This window comes from Tiliqua scincoides, chromosome 2 (genome assembly GCF_035046505.1).
Source record: "Tiliqua scincoides isolate rTilSci1 chromosome 2, rTilSci1.hap2, whole genome shotgun sequence".
Taxonomy (NCBI): Eukaryota; Metazoa; Chordata; class Lepidosauria; order Squamata; family Scincidae; genus Tiliqua; species Tiliqua scincoides.
In genome coordinates this window covers 101,568,171-101,588,774 of record NC_089822.1, presented here as the reverse complement: position 1 = coordinate 101,588,774, position 20,604 = coordinate 101,568,171, and the positions used below count along the sequence as shown (strand labels likewise).

At 45.6% G+C, this 20,604-nt stretch overlaps 1 protein-coding gene across 4 annotated transcripts; it reads right to left on the bottom strand.

Moving 5' to 3' along the window:
* Positions 1–5,929: 5,929 nt before the first annotated feature.
* On the bottom strand, positions 5,930–20,296 carry FAM131B (family with sequence similarity 131 member B). 4 transcript variants are annotated; one of them, XM_066617588.1, is made up of 7 exons: positions 20,192–20,296; positions 15,067–15,102; positions 13,135–13,228; positions 11,906–12,097; positions 7,998–8,141; positions 6,343–6,522; positions 5,930–6,204 (listed from the first exon to the last, which is right to left on the bottom strand). In XM_066617588.1, the coding sequence occupies exons 1-7, from the start codon at positions 20,243–20,245 to the stop codon at positions 5,930–5,932; spliced, it is 975 nt and encodes a 324-aa protein (XP_066473685.1). In that variant the 5' UTR covers positions 20,246–20,296. The 4 variants fall into 4 exon arrangements, with proteins under 4 accessions (XP_066473685.1, XP_066473683.1, XP_066473686.1 ...); XM_066617586.1 differs by having other exon boundaries at positions 5,930–6,522; XM_066617589.1 differs by lacking the exon at positions 15,067–15,102.
* Positions 20,297–20,604: the final 308 nt, after the last annotated feature.

Here is a 20,604-nt window from a genome sequence, read left to right as displayed (position 1 = left end):
ATACACTGCCCCTATCTGCATTCATTACTGATCCAGCAAAGGGGCACCCCAATTTGCAGGCCCGTTGGACCAGATCTGTTCTGCCAAATATACAAGAACTACAAAAGTCCCATTCATAAAAACTTGAGTTCGCTCTACATTTGCTATCCCCTCCAGCTTGTTGCTCAGATATGGACATTTCCATAAGATCACTCTGCTTTATCTGCTAAAGTAGCACCAAAGTGCAGTGGTTCAAAGAACAAACTACGAGGGGGGTTCGAGCCTAGCCTCAGCCTCAAACTCAATACCACTTGGGCAAGTCCTTTTACTTCAGGACAATCCCCTGCAGCTGTGAAATGGTGTGTCATTAGAGCAACAGGGAGAACCTAAGTGATGAGCACTGAGGGAAAGGCCTTGGGCTAAATTCTAAGTATCGTTAGTGTGGTTATAAGGCTTCCATCTCAGCCGGGCAGCAGGAATTCAGGTTCCCTGCTTGAAGACATGTTTTACTCGGCAAGCAAAGAGAGGTGGCAGCACTACACAACAGATGAGAAATGGAAAACCAAGAGCAACGGACGCAGTGGTCCAAACTAGATGAGACATGGGACACACATGAAGTGTCTGGTGGCATTTAAAAATCTGTAATGCAATGTTTTGGACTACAGATTTGTTTGGAGCAGCCAGAGTATTTAACCCTTTCTCAATGGGGCATTTGCTATCTACTATTGACCTCCTAGAAACTTTCCCCATGGGTGAAAAAGTGGTTGGTTAGGTGGGGTCATTTTCATCTGAAAAATGATGCACTGGGAAAGTGTTAACTATCTCTGAACCACCCAAACACCATCCATTTTGATCAAATTTGGAACTCTGCATTAACCTTCAACAGGACAAAATATTTTGCAAGCCACTTCCTGTGTTTCTGCAAGAAATGTTTAATTTGACCTTCAGTTTCAAGGGCTTACATTTGTGCCTATTATGAGCAACTTAACTCAGTGTGACCCATAACACTCCCCCCCCCCCCCGCTTTTCCAGCACTTGGGAGACCAAGTGGAGAGGCAAATTAGGAACCATGGGCGAGCAGTGTGCTGTGATTGAGGAAGGAGACCTCTTTCCTGGGGACCCAAACCAGCCCTGCTCTTCATGAGAGACACTTTATGGAACTGTCTTTCCAGGGCATATTCGCAATGCTTTTATTACCTTTTCTAAATAGTGTTTTTAATTCTGAGCAAGAACAAAAATGGGAACAGAGCAGAGATAAAGCTAAGGAACACAATACAATATAGCACAGGAGTGCTCGTTGCATCAGTGTGTATTACCTAGTCATATGCTTCGCCCACAGGCCCTGCACAACAATACTGCTGCATTTTTCACAGGGACCAACATGTGGCAGCAGCAGGATTTTATTTTTTTTTAAAAGGGAGAGGAGCTTCTAATGGGCCAAAATCCAAACAGGGATGTTATATAAATGCCAGGTCAGATTTTATTTCATTGAGAAGCATAGATACAGCTAATGATTTCAGGGATATGGGAGCATGATCAGCAGTGTTTCATGCATAGCCTTCAGGTACCATGAAACAACGTACATGAACACACAACTGATAATTCTATTAATAGGATTCCACAACCCAAAGACCACTCAATACGTTCAATCTGCACTAGTCAGAATTCCACTGCACAAAATTTAGACAAACAATGTGGGGGTACAAAATACACACTCACCACATGTGATATTCAAACTGCATGCGCAAATCTTTTCAGCTGGCATCGGGGACCCAAGCCTTTCCTTCTCACTGCTCACATGTATTTTAAAGAGACCAAGCAGCTAAAAGCACAGGCACCCGCAGTCCAAAAGCGAGGTGTGTGTTCTGCGCCTGGCTACCATAGCAAAGTACAAACACATATTTGCTTGAACTGGTCCTTGGTGACTTACATGCAACGGGCATTGCAGGGGCATCACTGTTGGAAGGATGATGCCTACAAGAATGTTTGGGAAGGAAAGCTTTTCAGATCAAAAAATGTGGTCTCTACATTGCACAAGCACACATTGGATTGGATTCCCTGAGTCAATAAATGAGGCACCCACAGATCTATATAGTTGTGTCTCCAAAGAAATACAGCTTCAAGACATATTTCTGTTTCCCAGTGTTCTGTGGGTGAATTACACATCACAACAACAGGTCAATCTTTGGGCCTAGGATGATGCCAGACAGCAGTAAAAGACCAACCTGGGTTGTCATCTGGAGCTGAGATGGACAGGCAGAGAGCATTGTTTATTGCAGTACTCTTTGCCACCTCCTTTAGTCCCAGCCAAACTCCAAAAATACATAACCTGGCTATGAAGGAAAACAACCGGGGGAGTTGTGGGGAGAAGGGAGCAGGGGTAGATGGGTTCAACACTTCCCTCCTGCTTTGCTACTGTCCAGTCTGTGTCTGTGTGTCCCCCCCCCCATTTTATTGCTGTTGGGTAATGACCCATGTAGGAAGACACAGGTCTGCGGCTGTCACATGCATAACACTTTATCTTATTTACATTTATATCTCCAATAGATCTGTGGCTCATAATGGTGGGTACAATTCATCAGGACATGCTTTTGTGCTGCTCCCATTCATTTCAATGGTGCTTGTGCAGGACAACTTCTGCAAGGAAGGCTTATGCCATAAATATATTTATTAGTGTAAGCTGCCGCAAGACTCTTGGTTGTTTTTGCTGGAACAGGCTAATGCCGGCTATCCCTTCTGGAGCGTCCCTGTCTCAACAAAGCGTGTTGCCCTCAAGGGCCTGGAATGCAGCTCCAGGGGAGGCCTACAGTTCAGGAATGATTATTCTAATCAGAGGCCAGGTCCACACTGAGGACGACTTTTTTTTTATGTTCAGGCAAATTTTTGGTAATTAGATAAGGACCGAAGAGAACCACCATGAGTGCCAACACTCAAAGTGCAGGAGGCAATGAGAAAGATTGCAGATTTATAAAAAGGCAAGACCCTTTTGGAAAGAAGTTGAATGGCGTTTAATTGTCTTGCAACAATGATCCTTTCTATAGACATCTCTCCCAGGCCATGTACAGTTTAATAGAGAATAAGGTCTCTTTTGTAGGACTTTCTAGAAGTAGAGTGCAGAACTCTACAGCAGAGCTGTGATTCTCTATTCCACTCTACGGATATGCTCAGTAAGACACCTCCCTCAGCATCCTCCCCAAATAAGCCAACTTTTCCTGATTCTTTTCATTCCCCATGTAATATGTCTCACTATACCATCTCTCATACAGAGAAAAATATACATCTCCCAAATGTTTGTGTCTCATGATAGTACCAAATGTACACATTGCTTGCACTTTTGTTAGAAAAAAAAAGACAACAAAATAACAAAGCTAAACAGAATGAGCCACTTGTCTCAAGTCCAGGGAGTGCCAAGATGACAGCAGGACACATTTACACTGAAACAGAATTACCGTAAACATCCAGGTTCAGTCCTGGTCCTGAACAGGCACGTGGAGCATAATGGTTTGGAGGAAAGAAGCAGCAGGCTGCCTGGATCTCCACCCCCACCCCCACAACACTGGGTACAGCCCAAAGCTTTTGGGTTATCCTGAAGGCTCCTTAAACGTTGGGGGGGGGTCACTGGACTCTCATTCATTCTTTCATCTGCAGAGAAGGTTCTTCTGCACTTCCTTGTTTCCACATTGTGATTGCTGGCAGCACTCCCTGACACTGACAGCCAAACGCAGCAATTAAGATAAATGCAGGAACATGAGGTTTCACCCTCATATTCGGAGCAGTGCTGTATCCAACCCTCTTAGCCTCCAGAGGTTGGCACTGTAGCATGTAAACATATTTTTGAGGAGAGAGGGAGAGACAGAGAGAGGGAGAGAAATTGGCTCCCCAATGCTCAGAAGCATTGCTCCAATGCTCTTCCTCTACCAGAGGAGCCAGGAAGAGCTAAGGAAAACAGGGACAGAAAAGGGCTTTTTTCATGCATCTGCTGTGATTACTCCTGCCTGAGCACTTGTCCATTGTCACAACAGCATTTCCAAGGAAAGTGCAGAACAGAGGGAAGACTCGGCCTCCTGGCTCTGGAAATGTAGGAACTGAAGAACTCCCTCTATTCTTCATCCAAAGTGCATGGGCAGAAGTGTCCTGTTCACCTCCCCTATTCCTGAAGACATCTGAATACAAACTAGAGGTTGCCTTCTGGACCCCAAATCTTCCTCTAAATGATGGGCTGCAAAGCACTGCAGCAAAGTTAATTCCTCGATCTTGTAGCAAGCAGCCCCCCCCCAGAAAACAGCTTAACGGCAAGCCACCCTTGAAGAACGGGCAAACAGAAGAGATCAGGCTTGGAGAAATACTTCCAGAGAGAAGCAGAGCCAGGCCATGTCAAGAAGAAGTCCTTTCACCATATCACCTCTGGCTGGTGTCTTTTTTGACATAAGCTTCTGCCACTTCAGTAATGACCATATAGTTTTGGTTGACCGTAGCAAATTAAAACCATTTTTCTCCCACCTTTGATTCTCCACAAAAAAAAGCTGGAGAATTGCGTGGGATAAAAATGCGCTTTTTAAATATTTATTTATAAGCCCCCTTTGCCTGTAATGCCAAGGCAGCCACTGAGAAGGACAGACTAGACCAAAGCACATGCCCACAAGCAATGACTTGTCATTCACAAAAAAGTACCTGTAAGAAGTATAATCCCTCCCCCCTGCCAATTTTTCCCTTTCCTCATTCCAAGCCGAGATGAGGCCTGAGGATTGTCAACATAAAAAATAAACTAGAAAAGACAAAAGGAGAGGAAAAAGTAATGGAAAGAGCAAATTGCCCTCTTCCCACTCTCAGCTTCATCAACATTTTGGCACTACGGAGGCCTGGTGATACTTGGAAAGGAGCACTGCCCACCCCCAGTGGTACCCAGGCTCTTCCCTCTGTTAGCCACGGCTTAAAGAGCTGTTACCCGGAAATAGAAAAATGTAGAAAAAAGCAACAACAACAAAAGCCCTGTGTAAACTGGGAATCCGTGACGTTGACGCCGTATGTGTCTGCTTGCCCTCCCTGGGCTCACGGTCATCTCTTCCCTGCATGCAACTGGAAAAAGGAAAGAGAGGACTCTGTGCCTGCATGAAATAGAAAAAGGGCAGATGAACCCCCTCCCCTTTCCCTCCCCTGCATGCAGTGCTCAGTATTAAAGGGGGGGGGGAGAGAAAAACCCTCTCCAGCTCCTAGGCAAGTGTTGATGACAGAGGTGCATAAAAGGATTTCCTCAGAGATCAATGCATGTGTACTTGGGAATGAGCTTGGGACTGAACTCAACAGACCAGTTCAGTTCACATTACAGGACAGTCAGTACCCACAGAGCCTCACCACTCCTTTCGGTGCATCAATCTCTCCACATCATGGTACTCTGAGCCCCGAACAAAAGCTTCTCTCCAAACAGCACCTTACTTCCATAAGCTGACCTTGCGAGCAGGCCTGGGGCTGCCATTTTGGTCAGGGGTTTGTCCACAAAGCCACACCTCCTCACTATTCCCACTCCACCACGTCCCAACCTCAGTTTAAAACCTTTGTCTATTTCTGCAAAGGGCTTCAAACTCAACAGCCAATGCAGACGGAAGAGATCCTCTTGATCACTATTTCAGAGCTGAATATATAGGAGCTCAAATCCGTGTCCAAAAACTCATCTCCCTTCTAACAGCACAATCTGGATCCACAACCAGCAAAGTCCAGTGATGTGGCGCCATCTTTTCGCATTCCCTGAGCAAGCTATGCCTGTGTGCCCAAGGCAGTAGGTCTGGAGGGAAGGGGACTGGCATTGCCCAGCACTCTTCCCACGAAACTGAAAGCAAAGAAACAGGTGTGCTTGTGAGCCTGGGTATTTGAGGAGCTGGAGAGGGGCTTCCCTATCACTTTCCCCCACCCGTGTTTCCCATGCATAATGGCAAAGGGTTCCTCAATGGCAGCATCAGTTGTTGGCTTCACCGTCCTCTTCGTCAAAAGACTGCACCCCAGATGAGGTCACGTCGGAGACCTTGCGGCTGAGGGCAGCAGGCTCTGGTTCCTCCCGGGGCGAAAGGGACTCCAGGTCCCGGCACACAACATCGTCCTCCTCTGGTGAGGGCTTCTTGTTCAGTAGGGGTGCCTTCTCCAGCAAGGGATTCCCTTCCTCCTCTGTGTGAACTCCCACAAAGGTGCTGGACTCAGCACTGCCACCTCCACCAGGAAGTGTCTGAGCAGGCCAAACATCCACAAGGCCAGTATTTGGAAGGAGGGTTTGTTGCAGTTGTTGTTGCTGCTGCTGCTGCTGCAGTTGCTGCTGCTGCTGCTGCTGCAGCTGCAACAATTGATGCTGCTGGATAAGGTTGTTCTGGATCAAGACACTCTCTTGCAGGTTGGACTGGGACTCTTCAAAATTCTGACCAAGGTAAGAGCCGGCAGCTGGGGAGGCAATGAGGGACTGGTCACTGGTCTCCCAGGCCTCGGATGAACCCAGGCAGTACATGCCTTGTGAGACATAGGAGTGAGGCCAGTTGTCATATTGGGCCTGAGTCAGTTGATCTGCAGAGAAGGAAGATGAGAACACACAACAGTGAGGAAAGCAGAAGATGATTTTGGACAATCAGTGAAGGTCAAGCTGCAGAGTAGAGGAGATGAAGCAAGAAGCCTGGGGAAGCAGGAAGGCAAGTCCCTTAGGTTCATCAAACCCTGCCTGTGGGGAATTGTGCAGACTGCCTACTAGACTCCGTCAATAGTGGCCGCCAAAGCCTCATCCTCATCAAAGTGGGAAACGTGGTCTGGACTAGATCATTTCAGATTGCAGGTGGGGCCCACATGTCTGATTGCTCTTCCAGACACCCCCCCCCCAAATCACAATATATAGCTAGCATGCCAGGAGACGATTATAGGACTGTATAGGACTGGGCTGCCCATCAACTGTAAGCCTTGGTGACAGATTTGAAGCCCAAACTCAGAGTTGAGGACAGCAGTGGTCACAGAAATAACAAAACATCATGCACTTCTGCTGCTGCTATGTCTGGGTCCCAGCTGGGGACACGGCTGGTCAGAGGCATCCCAGGGGGCAGTGATACTCCTCCTGGCTGGCAGCACCTCCAAAAAGTCTGCAGAGCCCCTGCAGCAGGGCCCACAGCCAAGGGAAGCTGCACACAGCTGCACATCAGCCATGGCTGGGGCCAAGGTTTTAGAAGAGAGAGGCAACGTGGGGAGAATACAAGAAGGAATAGAGGCTCCGTGGGAGTAAGGGGGAGAAGGGGGGCAGGATCCTGCAACGGACTTCAGGGAAGGAGGAAGGGGCGGGGCCAGTGGGGACCAGCAAAACCCTTTACATGGCAGGAGCAGTCCAGGGATGAACGAGAGTGGTGGTGAGGAGGCTGGCCGGCCTGTGAGTTTACAAGGAGCCATGAGCAGGGAGAAGGATAAGGGTGAAGCAACCCCCTTCCTCCATAGCCTATCTGAGGCCTATTGCTCTGGACCTGCAAAGGGGGAAGCTGCCTCCATTGCCTGGCTGCCGTGACCTCTTGTGGACCTCGGTGAGCCTGACACCCCAGGGAGGCAAGCGCACCACCCAGGACCAAACAACAACAACTATTAATAATAATAGCAGAGACAAGTATTATTTTTTTCCCCATATCAGAGAGCTGGGGGTTGGTGGAGCAGAGACTGAGCAAGAATAGTTGCTTGCTTAAGGACATTTAATGTTTTCATGGCTGATGTGAAATTTAAACTAGAGATTTCCTGACTCACAACTCATACTGTAAGTCTTTATGTTACACCAGCAAGAGGAAAAGTGAGTGAGCAGATACCCTAAAAGAGGATGTCCTAAAAGCAGAGCTTGATCGCCAGTCCCAATGATGGCCAATGAACTCTGGTGTCAGTGGTGCAATAGCTGGGGTTCCCCTTCCCCAAACCGGTGCAACCTTGGCCTCCCTGTGAAAGACAAGGCTTGGACCAGCTTCCCTGTTTCTTTATGCACCTACCTGTTCCCCACCTCCTCCTAGAAGACCAAAAGGACTCACCCTGATTCTCCATCATCTCCTGGTAGTTCCCATTGTAATTGCCAGCTTGGTTCTCCTGATTGGAGTTGACACTCACATCCTCGCCATCCATGGAAGACCATGCCATTAGGGTGGCTTCTGAGATTGCAAATTGCTGCATCACCCCTGCATTACAGACAAAAGTGAATGAAGTAGCTGCTGCCCCTCTGCCCAACTCACTGCTTCATTCCTGTCTCTCAGACGCCTTATCATTCACACCATGTCTCCATGAGAAACAGACTTGAAACCTGATTAGTGCCTCAGCTGTACCACCTGGCCCAGCTGTGTATCTCCACTCTTCTGTGATTCTGCAAGCAATAAAAAGTTGATCTCTTCAGTTACATAGTCCCCCACTCTGAGGCCATGTCACACTCTTGCTCTCCAGAACAGAGATTGCCAACCGGCCAAACACAGAAAAGCCAGTCTGACCATTTTGAGGTCCGAAGAGTAAATGGCAAAGATGACTTTTGTCGCCCCCTCCCCATCAAGAGAGTGTATGTGGGGGGATTTGTGAAGGAACGGAACAATTGGGTGGCAGGTAAAGGGACACTACGAGAGACACCTTATTTTGTCCTGACTTTAGCAATCTAGGCTCAGGCAAGATCTTGTGGTGGGAGCGATGTGCTTTTGGGGCAGAGAAATTGAGTTTGTTCCGCACTGTGGCCGGTTGCCCACTATGGCGCCAGGGGACAGTGGGGTACAGCATCGATGTTGTGTATCCAGGAAGCAGGAAGGGATTAGAGAAGCAGGGAGACATTTCACGAAAGGAGAACTTCATGTGTTGGGAAAAGCAGTTAAAAGGGAAGTTGGAAAAAGAATGATGGGGTGAGAGACAGTTTCTCAAAGGCAAACTGATGGTCAGAGGCTTTGGCATGAGCTGAGGTACAGGGGAAGCATTCAACAGGGGTGTCCAACTTGTTTCATACAGCTGGTGACACTGCATTCATGATGCCTGCTGAGGGATGGAAGTGATGTCATTGAGCAGGAAGTGATGCCATTAAACAGGTCAGGACCAGAAATTAGCACATTTTCTTCACTTAGGACATCATTAGCTGCAAATGTCAGAAGAGAAAATACGCAAATCTTGACCATATTTGCAAAACATGGGAGAGCCCAAATATCATGCGGTGATATTTCAGCAGTGACACCTCAACAGGTGAGAGCAGCTGATGGTGGTGCTGGGAGAGGCCGGGGGCCAGATAAATAGCTTCTGCAGGATGCATCTGGGCCTTATGTTTGACACCCCTGCTGAAGACTATCTGGAAAACCCACCAAGGAGCAAACCTCCTGTAGAATATACTTAAATACTTAACATTTAACCAGTTGCAAGCTTGGCTCACTGTTGTAAAGCTTCTAATAAAATTATTTAGAAGCAATCCTACTGTGTCAGCGTTAATTGATGGGGACCAAGTGTTAACCTGACAAATCCAGTTGCTACAGAAATTGTTACAGTATGTGCCCCATACAGCAAGGCAATTTGGTGGCTGGATAAGGCAGGCCTACCAGACTGCTGCTGTGTATAAGCAAATGTAAGCATAACTGTCAGACAATGGGGCAAGGACCAATCAGGGCAAAGTGCTGAGTCATTGCACAGAACAAGGAGAGATGGGAAAAGCTAATGCAATCCCCACCCAGGATGATGCAATGACATTCCTTAGGGATGAGGTCATGGCCTTTCCCATTGGCTGACAGGAGTATAAATGGCCAACAAGCACACTCCATTGGGTGAGTTGTAGGAGTGAGTTGCTGCATGAATCTCTGCTGGATGGATACCTGATTTACTGACTACTTGGACTGTTTGCTGGACTGCCTCTGCTTGCTGATTTTTGGAACTGCCTTCTACCTGTAAATACTGCCTGTAAATAGACTCTGGTGTTGGTACTTCCCTGGGTCTTGCCTCCTTTTTTTGGCATTCTTCCCTGTGCTCTGAGCACCACACACTGCAGCTGCCGGTTTGCGCTTCTGCTATCTCTGTGTTTTGCCCAATTATCTCTAACAGAAATTGACCACGGAAATGTTACCAAGTGGAAAAAGGGGGTTTCAGCACCTCTTTTGTATTACACCTCCACAATATTAGATTTCTCCAACTGTACACTTTGTGTTTTTGTTGGACTCCACCCCTGAAATCCAGCAAAAATGCTGCTAGGAACCCCCTCATCTCAGGACACCGAGTGGTATGCCTTGCAGCCCCCGCCCAGTTATCAGAATTTTTGATCACAAGAATTGGCCATTTTTGATTTCTAACCCAGTACAGCTGCTATGCTCTGATTGTAAACCTGTAATCACCAATGTTTGAAAACCATGCATTTCAAAAAGTGGAGAAAGAAATTAAACCCTTCAACTACTCATTAAGCATTGATTACTACACGCTAGTGAGAAACACAGAAAAGTGACAGGGGTGGGAAATCTGAGAGCTACAGAGAAAGTCCTGTTATCAATCTTCCTCTTCCTCCCTTTGTTGCAAATTGGCACGCCCCTGTATCCGTAGGGTTTCTGTTCCAGAACCCCCCCCCGTGGTTAACTGAAACAGTGGATACCAGAAAATGTTCCCTAACCTCCAGAGGCAAGAGGAGCGCTGCTCTAGAGGGTCCTCTAAGCCCAGCAGAGGCCATGGACAGATTTCCATGGCCTCTGCCGGGCACAGACCAAGCCTCTCAATTTAAAAAAGCCACTTCCGGTTTTTCATAAAACCGGATGACATTTTAAATGCCTTACAAGGCAACAGGAGGCCCCTCGCCTCCAGAGGGGGTGTGCACTAGGGGCACATGGGGGGGCCCCGGGGACCTGATCCATGGATCAGTGAATCTGTGGACACAGAATGTGTGAATATGGGAGCTCACCATAGTGTAATTTTCCTGTGTCTTGATATCATCATTACATCAAGTATTTTCCCACCCTCACCGGTGGTAGCCAATGATGTGGAGTCAAGGGGGGACTACTTTTTTGCAAGACATTTCCATGTTTTCTATAAAGTGTGGTCCGGCCGTGAAAATATGGGACATGAAAACGTGCCCTGAGGCTTTCCTCCAGCATGGTTGTCTTCTCTGAAGAGCCTCTTGAGCTACTTCTACTTTGTCCAACAATCAGAAAGCTGGAGAGGAGCAAATGGTAATTAACTCCCAGTCTCACTCCCAAAAGGCAGAACCACCATCATCAGCCTCTGCCTGCGATCCACTTATGCAATCCAGAGCAGGTTGCAAGCAAAGGGAAGGGGAGCTCAGAATAAAAGCATCCAGGCAACTCAAGCAATCCAGTCAAGCCATACAGTTGTTACAAAAATTCCTAAAAACCCAGCCAGAATTTTTGTCGCTTTGCTAGGGAGACAGAGACCTAGCCAATCAGACCAGAAATAAACAAAACATCTGATGATAATTTGAAACAAAACAAGGATCTAGAGAAGAAAGGTAAAATGGAAAAGATCAGAAAGTTAAGTAAATAGGTAAGTGGGGGAAAAACCCTTTCCTTCCTTCACAGCAACAAACTCCTCTTCCCCAGGACCCAGTAACTGACTCTCTTCCTGGATGACCAACTGAGGGCACAATCCTAACCCCTTATGTCAGTGCTTTCCAGCACTGGCATAGTGGTGCCAATGGGACATGTGCTGCATCCTGCAGTTGGGTGTCACTCATGGAAGCCTCCTCAAAGTGAGGGAATGTTTGTTCCCTTACCTCTGAGCTGCATTGGCCTTATGTCAGTGCTGGAAAGCACTGACATAAGGGCCAGGATTGCCCCTCTTTCTTCCAACTGCCACCTAGCCAGGCTTCCCCTTTCAGAGAAGTTTTTCAAACTTTCAAAAAGCCCCTCCTTCACCCAACACAGCCCTAACTCTTTTCCCCTCATCCCCATCAAGGAACCCGAGATTGATGAGTTCAAAGTGAGCAGCAACATACCTGCAAGGAACCGAGCCTCCTTCTCTCCATCACTCAGGTCAGAGTAAGCATCCGCATCCTTCCGCACTGTTTCATGAGTATGCTGCTGGCCGCTGCCTTGGCCCCAGCCCTGCCACTCGATCATGTGTGCGACACGACCTTGGCCCATGGCAGTGGGCTTAGTGACGTGATCCTTCATGCTGCGCGATATCCCTAAGGCGCCAGACATTACAAAACAAGAAGGGGCTATTATACAGTCCCAGGGTCATTGCTCACATCATCCTAGGGTGGGTCTCCTTTTACCCCACTCCATACAGTTCCCATATACTGTAGATTCGCCTTCTTTTGCATGAATTTCCTCACTCAGGAAACATATGGTCAGAAAACAAAGCATACGGCTGTGACTTTTTTAATCTGACAAACTACTATGGACAGTGCAACCACTCACCACTTTAAAGAGAAAAATCAGCATGTGGACAAACTTTGTTTAGGATATATTTTCTGCTTATTTGGGATAGAGCTCCCGAAACACGTTCACAAAAATTAGGAATGGGCAATAATCTAAACTAAAATTATTTAATTTGCCTTTAGGTGCTGGGAAGACTAAGCCGGTGCTTTCATTATCTAGAAGTTGCTAGTAAAATGCTAGGTCATATATTGCCCAGAGTTTTTCAATATTAAAGATTACACAAGGGGGCTCCACTTATCATTTGGTAGTTTTACTGATGGTTCACTCTGCCACTTGTTCCCTTTCCTTGGTACTGGATAAGAACTTCAGAGACCAGGGGGCTATTTCTAGAAACACCCCTAAAAGACCATCTTAGGCCAGACCTAAGATAAATGAGAATCCTTCAAATTCATATCAGAAAAATACCAGTACTGGCAGAAATACATACCCTGTAATGTGTGAAATGTGACATACATGCCTTTTTTGCCTCACTAAAGCGTCCTCTCAATGAGTGTTGCTGGTGAAGGGGTGGTGTTCTGCTCTCAGACATTATGAGATACCTACCTTTTCCAACATGTACATTAACTGGGGAAAGGATAACTGTGTGAAGCAGTTCCAGGGGTTAGGGGATGCTATGAATGGAACCTGATGAACATGTGGCACTCAAGCCTGGAACTCAGATGGCTAATGAAATCACATCAGGTAAATAGAACATCAAGACATAGAGTATTTGGTTGAGATTTAGGTCCGAGACAGAAGCAGGACAGTAAAGTTGAACAGTCCAAGGGTTTGAGATCCTCACCAGAGAAAGATGATTTAGCAAGAGCTCCGATTCCATATGCATTGGAGTTTCGCTTCAGCTTGGGGAGGATGGAAGTTGTATCTTCCATGGAGAGCTGCAAAGAGAGATTAAGTAAAGGAATGAAAGGTAGGGTGAAAAAAGGTGAAAAGAGGGAAGTTACAAGAAACTCCAGTCTGGACAAAGAAATGGAAAGCAGAAGAAAACTGAAGGAGAAGGAAGAAATAAAGTCAGAAAATTAACAAATGTAAACCTATATGTGATTAAGCATAGATGAAAAAAATGAGAAAGGGAACTATTGTGGGGTAGGGGGTGCATTTTGGACATTCTGAGTCAAAGATCAAAATGTCTTGGGCCAGCCTGAGTATGTTCAGTTACATTTGCTTGCTGGTTGGAATGTTTCTGCCAGAAATTTGTTAAACTGAAAATTAAAGATAGGGCAAAAAGAAAAAGAGACAAACAGGTCTGCATTTATCTTTTTGAATGCAAGTAAGATGAGAGGAATGGGAACAGAAGATTCACCTGGACTGCATCCAATCTGAGTCTGAATGCAGATATCAATGAGGAGATCAGGAATGCAGCCAGAAAGGTACTTTTAAGGGCAAAGCTAAGGGTATTCTGGATCAGTGTCTTTTTTGTCTCCTAGTACTAAGAGTAGAATGATAATCGTTTTCAGCAGCAGTTTCATCTTTTTTATAACAGGTGGTTGTGCATTAAATATTGTCAGAATAAAAACAAATATGTGTTTTAAAAAACAACCCACACCCACATCTGTGGAATTCTGTACCAAACACATGGAAACCAGTAGAAAAAGAGCTGTAGGAGTGACCATGAGAAGACTCCATGGGAAGGTGAACTGCTGGAATTACACACATTCAAAAACAATCTTTTCCTTTCCTGGTCTAGTGCATATGCCCAAAAATCAGTTTGCATTTTGCTCCCCAAAAGGAAAATCCTTTGATAACAAAGGAGGAAAGATGAATCTATGTTTTGGATATCATGGAATGCCTTGAGAAATTTGCACAAAATAATTGGATGAAGCTTTGGGATTCTTTATGACATATATAACGTATTTGTGGGGGTAAAATACAAGTGTATCAAAAACCAGGAACAATCAATGATATGAAATATAGGTTGAACCAGCTCCTCACACTATTTTCAGAGATAGACTGTATGAAAATGAGACAGTACAGGCTGTGGCTGGAGTCAAGAGAAATCTTCTTAAGAGCCAAGTGGCTTGAATCAAGTTTTGTTTCTCAGGGTGAGCATACACAAGCCTGGGACTCAGGTCAAACAGGATTTTGAGTCAATACAAACATAGCCAAAGCTGTTTCCTAGAGACAAAAAAGGGGGGGTGAGTTTGCACACCATGAGCAAGAACCCCTCTTCCACATTACTTTGAACCCTTCGGAAAAGACTATCATGTTTTTCCAGCCTTACCCTAAGTGATCAAGGGTAGGAGAAAATAATGTCTCTGCAAGGATTCATACAGGGCTGGCCTAGCTATGGGGTGAGACAGGGTGGGCTGCTTCAGGTAGCAGATGGGCACAGCCAGCACTCACAAATAGAGCCCTGTGTCCACTGCTTCCCTGCATCTGGGTAACTTTTACACAACAGGGGTTGGGGGTGGGTCGGAGGAGCATCCAATCCACAGTGGAAGAGTTACAGGGTCAACTTATAATTAATCTGGGAAAACTGAATAAAAGTTTTGGATGTTCAGCAAATGGCCAGGTAGTCAGTTCAATGTTCCCAGAATTGAACAGACTTGGGCCAGGAGTGGGGTATTTGTTCATCCTCACATGTAATCCAAAATCCATCAGTGGCAATATGAGCCCCAGATATGCACCAAGACCAATTCTTTGGCAGCCTGTCAAGGCAAGACTCCCACACAAGAAGCTTATGAAAGAATGCCTGAGTGGATGAGGTTGTACTCACATTAATGCCATCCCAGGAGAAATCTGTCCGTGTTTGCTGTGAAGACAGAAAGCAATCATATCAGCATCACCTCTCTATATGGGTTATGTGTATCTCTTTCTAGGAGCTGCCTCTAGTGATAACAACGCATTCCCATATAAAGGGGTTACTAATTTAATTTGACCTGTAAGGACATCTGCTTTCATTTGGTAGAGAATGCCCCAGTTCAGTTCCCTTCCAATGGCCAACATCTTTATGTAACAAATCATGGCTGCACAGAGAGAGAAAGGGGGAAGGAAAAAAAAATAGAGAGAGACCGGCAGAAAACAGCTAGCTCTTCTGGGACATGAGCCCCATGAAGTTTAAACTCCTTCCTTTTGTGGCGTAACACCAAAACTCCAACATCAGTCGACATATATTCAGAGAGGATGACTGTTTGAGATGAAAAGCTTATTCATAACAGTGATGATGATTAAGTGCATACAGGGTTATAGAATACAGTGCTTTTTGAAGCTCAGGGCTAGAGATGCCTCCCCCCACTACTTTGTCTTTCTACATTCCTTCCTTCCTTTTGTTCCGCTGGTTCTAATTTTTGTTCCCAGTTTTCCTCTGTTTTGTTATTCATCCATTTTCTCTTGTGGCTCCTAGATTGCCTTACCTCCCGGTATCTGCTCTGCTCCATCTGTCTACACTTTAAGAAATACCTTTTCCTCTCATGTTTTTTTTTTCTTTCCTATCAACCTGTTTCTCTTCCTCTTGCTTTCTTTCATATGTCTAATTCACAAGCCTGTAAACCTAAATCCAGCTCTGAACAAGCCATTGTTCTCTGATGAGTTACATGAGAACTGGAACCAAGATGCAGATTTGAAAGCATATCAGAATGTGCATCTCACTCAAAGCAAAGCAGAGGGGACTGCATTCGATTTATCCCAATCCAGAAAGTGGTGCACATGCACATATCTATTTGGTTAGTGGAGAGTATTCCTGTTGTCACGCAGGAGAACCAGGGTTCAATTCCCTATTAGAGAGCTATGTTTCTTAGGGAGGAGGGGCTGCAGTTTAGTGGTAGAGAACATCTTTGCAGGTCCCAGGTTTAGTTCTTGGTTGGTAAATATCCCTATCTGAAACTCTGCAGAGCTGCTATCAGTAGACCAGGGGTGGTCAACCCATAGTATGTGTGCCACTAGTGGCATGTGGTCACTTTCCAAATAGCACACTGATTCTCCTGTTGGTGACCTAGGTGCAGTCTTGGCACCCGACTGTGAGGACTGGCTTGGCACAGTGGCGTAGCTAAGGGGGTGCAGGGAATGGCAGTTGCACCGGGCATCAAGCTTTAGGGGGGCAACAAGTTGAGCTTGACTCTAGTGACCAAAATTGTGAAAATCTTGGTATGTATGACCATCATGTTATATATCATTGGAAAGGTAATTTAATGCAGAATACAATGCAACAAACTGCACTGGAATATCTGTATTCTATCAAAAGAAATGGCCAATTAACCAGAAAATGAAAACACAACTGCATTGTGGAACAAAAAGTGGATTGCTTAACTCCAAACTGACCTATGAGACAGATTGTTCTGAGTCCCAATGAGATGCTACTATAATACAGCATAGACTCAATATCTTTTTATTTATTTACTTAATTAGATTTGATTTTGTCATGCGGGGGGGCTGCAAAATCTTTGACCCCATGTAACAGATATATGCCTTAGCTATGCCACTGGGGGAAGGCAGCAGAGCAAGTGAGTGGTGAGCCGCTGGGGGAAGGAGGCGGGTTCCTCCCAACTTTCACTTTTTAAAAAGCCCAGGTGCAACGTCACTTCTGGTTGTGACATCACTTCCGGGGCAACATCCTGAACTTGGCACCGGGCTGCACAATCATTAGCTACGCCACTGGCTTGGCATGAAGGCTGCCACCGAGCTGGGGCAAGCACAGGTCAGCCACCAGTTGCCCATGCCAAATGCTGAGCAGGGGAAATAGCGCCCCAGCATGCCATGTGCGCAGGTAACCCAAAGTCAACCAGCCAGAACTAGCCCCAGTTTGGCAGTAGCCTTCACACCGATCCAGTCCGCACGGTTGGGCATGGAAGTTTTGCCCAGGTCACTGAAGGGTCTTTTGGAATAACAGGATGAAGCATGTTGGTTTAGCGTTGGCTAAACCAACATGCTTCATCCTGTTATTCCAAAAGACCCTTTTGGCACCAGGCCCCATGCTCTCTCAACAGCATGGGGTGTCCTGGTTGAGCAACACACAGCAGAAATGCAGCCAGAGACAGTAGAGTGGCACATTCAAAAATTCTGAACATAAAAAGTGGCACATGACGTGCTGCGGATTGGCCACCCCTTGTGTAGACCACAGTGATCTAGATGAGCCAATGTTCTGACTCAGCAGAAGGCAGCTTCGTTTGTACTTTTGGAGAGCTCCTTATTGAACCAGGGCATTTGTCTAGTTAATTGTGCTGTGTGCTGTACATAAAATTTTGGTACAGAACGATTACAAAGAGGCATTGCTCAGTGGCTGAGCACATACTTTGAATGTAGAAGATGTCAAGTAAAGAGGATAGCAAGGCTAAGAAAGACCTCACTTGAGAGTCTGAAGCCAAAGTAGGCAGTATTAGTCTATTAGTATGTGAAATATGCATTAGTATGTGAAAATAGATGGGCCTCTGCTCTGCCTATGCTGCATCAGACTAAGGAATCATCTAATTCAACAGTCGGTCTCCAACGGTTGACAAGAAGATGCTGCTGGGAAGTTTAGTAGCATCGTAAGATGGCATTGACTGGACTAGTGCTCCAGCCACCCCAGTTGGCGCACAAGGTGACATACTGAGATTCTCCTGTTGATATAAAAAAGCATCTCACAAAGTGAGAGGTTTCTGGAGTCACATCCTAAAGGAAGTATTGAAATGAGACTTGCAACTTATTTGCATTTTTTAATGTGTAAAATTGTAGGACCTTTGTAGAAAACAATGTGGTATATTTGAATAAAAATAGCTTTGATCTGTTGAAAGATCAAAGGTCTCATCAGACTGAATTGACTGAATCTTATTGGCTAGATCAGGGGTGCCCAAACCCCGGCCCGGGGGCCACTTGCGGCCCTCGGGGGCTCCCAATCAGGCCCTCAGGGAGCCCTCAGTCTCCAATGAGCCTCTGGTCCTCCAGAGACTTGCTGGAGCCCATGCTGGCCCGATACATCTGCTCTCAGCATGAGGACGACTATTTGACCTCTCACCTGAGCTGTAGAACAAGGACTCCCTCCGCTACTTGCTGTTTCACATCTGTGATCCAGCAGTGGCAGAGGAGGAAAGGCTGGCATTGCTTTGTGCAAGGCCTTTCATAGGCCTTGAGCTACTGCAAGACCTTTATTCATTCATATAAGTGCCATCTCTAATAACTTCATTTATGTAAATTTATTCAACTTTTAAATGTAAATTAATTCTTTTTTTCCCCCGTTCCCCGACACAGTGCCCGAGAGATGATGTGGCCCTCCTGCCAAAATGTTTGGACACTCCTGGGCTAGATAATTCACACACAGAAAATTATGGATGTTGAAGCAGCTGCCAAACAACAAAAAGCTATGAAGAAATCACTACCTAGTAATCAAATGGCAGGGATTTGGTTGTGATTGCACATCTTCCCTGGCTAGGCATAGCAAGGCACGTTTCTATAAAGAATTCTTCAAGTGGTTTCAGTGTTGCCAGTGCCTACCTTACACACTGGGCAAATAGTTAAAACTGAGGTTTGCCCTGGGTGCCGCTTCATAGAACTCAGTGGAAATGTTTTACAAATGTTTGTATTTCTAGAATCTCATTAGTAGCAGCACTCCAAAATGGCAAAAACGAAATAACACCGCCAGAACACGAAATTGGGCTTATAAAACAACAAGACACAATATCCAGCTCAATTAACGAAACAACACTACCATGTACCTATTAAAGATGCTTCGGAAAATCTGTGGATCAACCCGAGTGCTTCTGACTGTGTTTCTAAGCCCGTAAGTCCCTCAGAGTTCTCTTGCTTGAACTGGCTGTAGAGTCTTCTGAGCATGCTCAGAAGCTGTCACGGGAAATGCATGGAGCTCTACGAAAAGTGAAACTGAGCCACAGTGTGCATTTACTCCTGAGTAGGTGACCATGCCCTGGTCCATTGGAAAGGACAGGCTGAGAGGAATGCACTGCCACCAGAATGGCCCTGATCCGTTGAACATAGGCTCCAAAAACACTCAAGAAGAAAGTCCCTTCCTCCAAGCTGATAAATGTATTGAACCCTATGGAAAGCGAAACTGAGCTACATGTTTACATTTACTCATGAGTAAGCAAATGTTTAATGGTTCCTTGCAGTGTTCATTTGTTTTTTCCTGCACTTTAAAACCACTTTGTTTCCATAGCAATTCAATGCTATGTTCAATTCTGTAGGCTCAAGTTACTATCTTTTCAATGTTTTAATTTGTTTGGCAGTATTGGGTTCATTGCAGTTGTTCATACAAGCAGTAGGCAAATCTTAAATGGCTCCTGCTACTTTAATTCAAGTAGTTGACTATGTAAATATGCTCTTCAGGGTGTGTGTGTGAAGAGAGAAATGTATTGTGAAGGATCATATAACTGTCCCAACATGTTTTGAGTATGTGCTGTTCATCGGGGGTACAGCAAACATTGGCATATATCTTTTCTTACAGAGCCAGCTCCAAACGAAGGCAACCTCCCACAAGAATGGCTGTAAGAAACAGTTAATGTATATGCCAACAGTCTGTATTTTCTGTCCCCAATGAAGACCGCATGCAGGAAACATGCTGAGATTATTATTTGACACTTCCCTGCACATTTGTCTCTTGCATCTGCAGGGTTCTATTGCTGCTTTTGATTTGTGGTGCTGCCATCTTCAGTTTGCTTCCATTTTTCAAGCAGAAATTATTTTATGACATCTTGACTTCTTTTATGAAACTCTTTTAAGAAATTCTTTTATGACATCTGCTGGACCTCAAAATAAGGGCTTCAACAGAGCTCTCCTTCTGCACCTAAATAAGCCACTTCTGAAAAGCTGAGACAAAAAAACCCCAATTCAAATAAAACATGGAGAAGCATTCTGACGTAAGCCAGAGAGTTCTCTCTATTACTCTCCTCTGTGAACCTGAAATGAATGCTCACCTCAGTGGAGGGCCGATGGATGCTGCTGCCGTGAAGCGAGCTGGTGCTGTCCATATTGATCTGGTCCACATCTTTCAGCCCTTTCCAGTCCACAGCAATCACCTCATTTCCTGCAGATGCACAAAACAATCAGAGTTCTCACAGTCAGCACTGCAGATTTCACGCTAGAATGTCAGTTGCACAAGAATGCCCACTCTGATGACACAGTTGGTACTAACCATCAACTGATAGGTGGAGGTCTTGGGGCTACTTTGTTCAAGCCAATAAGACCCTATCTACACATGCAATTCATTGACATAGTTCCATTGATTTGAACAATGTCTACCTATACCCAACAATCTTCAGGAGGATTGCATAACTATTTTGCATTCCAAAGCACAGCATGAACTGTTTCATTATACACTCATATGTTG

What these genes read in the sequence shown, in the direction of transcription:
- FAM131B (XM_066617586.1), bottom strand. Translation starts at nt 20,245, where the DNA reads ATGGACAGCACCAGCTCGCTTCACGGCAGCAGCATCCATCGGCCCTCC. An exon ending in TCTCCTGGGATGGCATTAAT is followed by an intron (nt 13,229 to 15,066) that starts GTGAGTACAACC and finishes CTCTCTTTGCAG; the next exon opens with CTCTCCATGGAAGATACAAC. An exon ending in TGCTAAATCATCTTTCTCTG is followed by an intron (nt 12,098 to 13,134) that starts GTGAGGATCTCA and finishes CTGGCGCCTTAG; the next exon opens with GGATATCGCGCAGCATGAAG.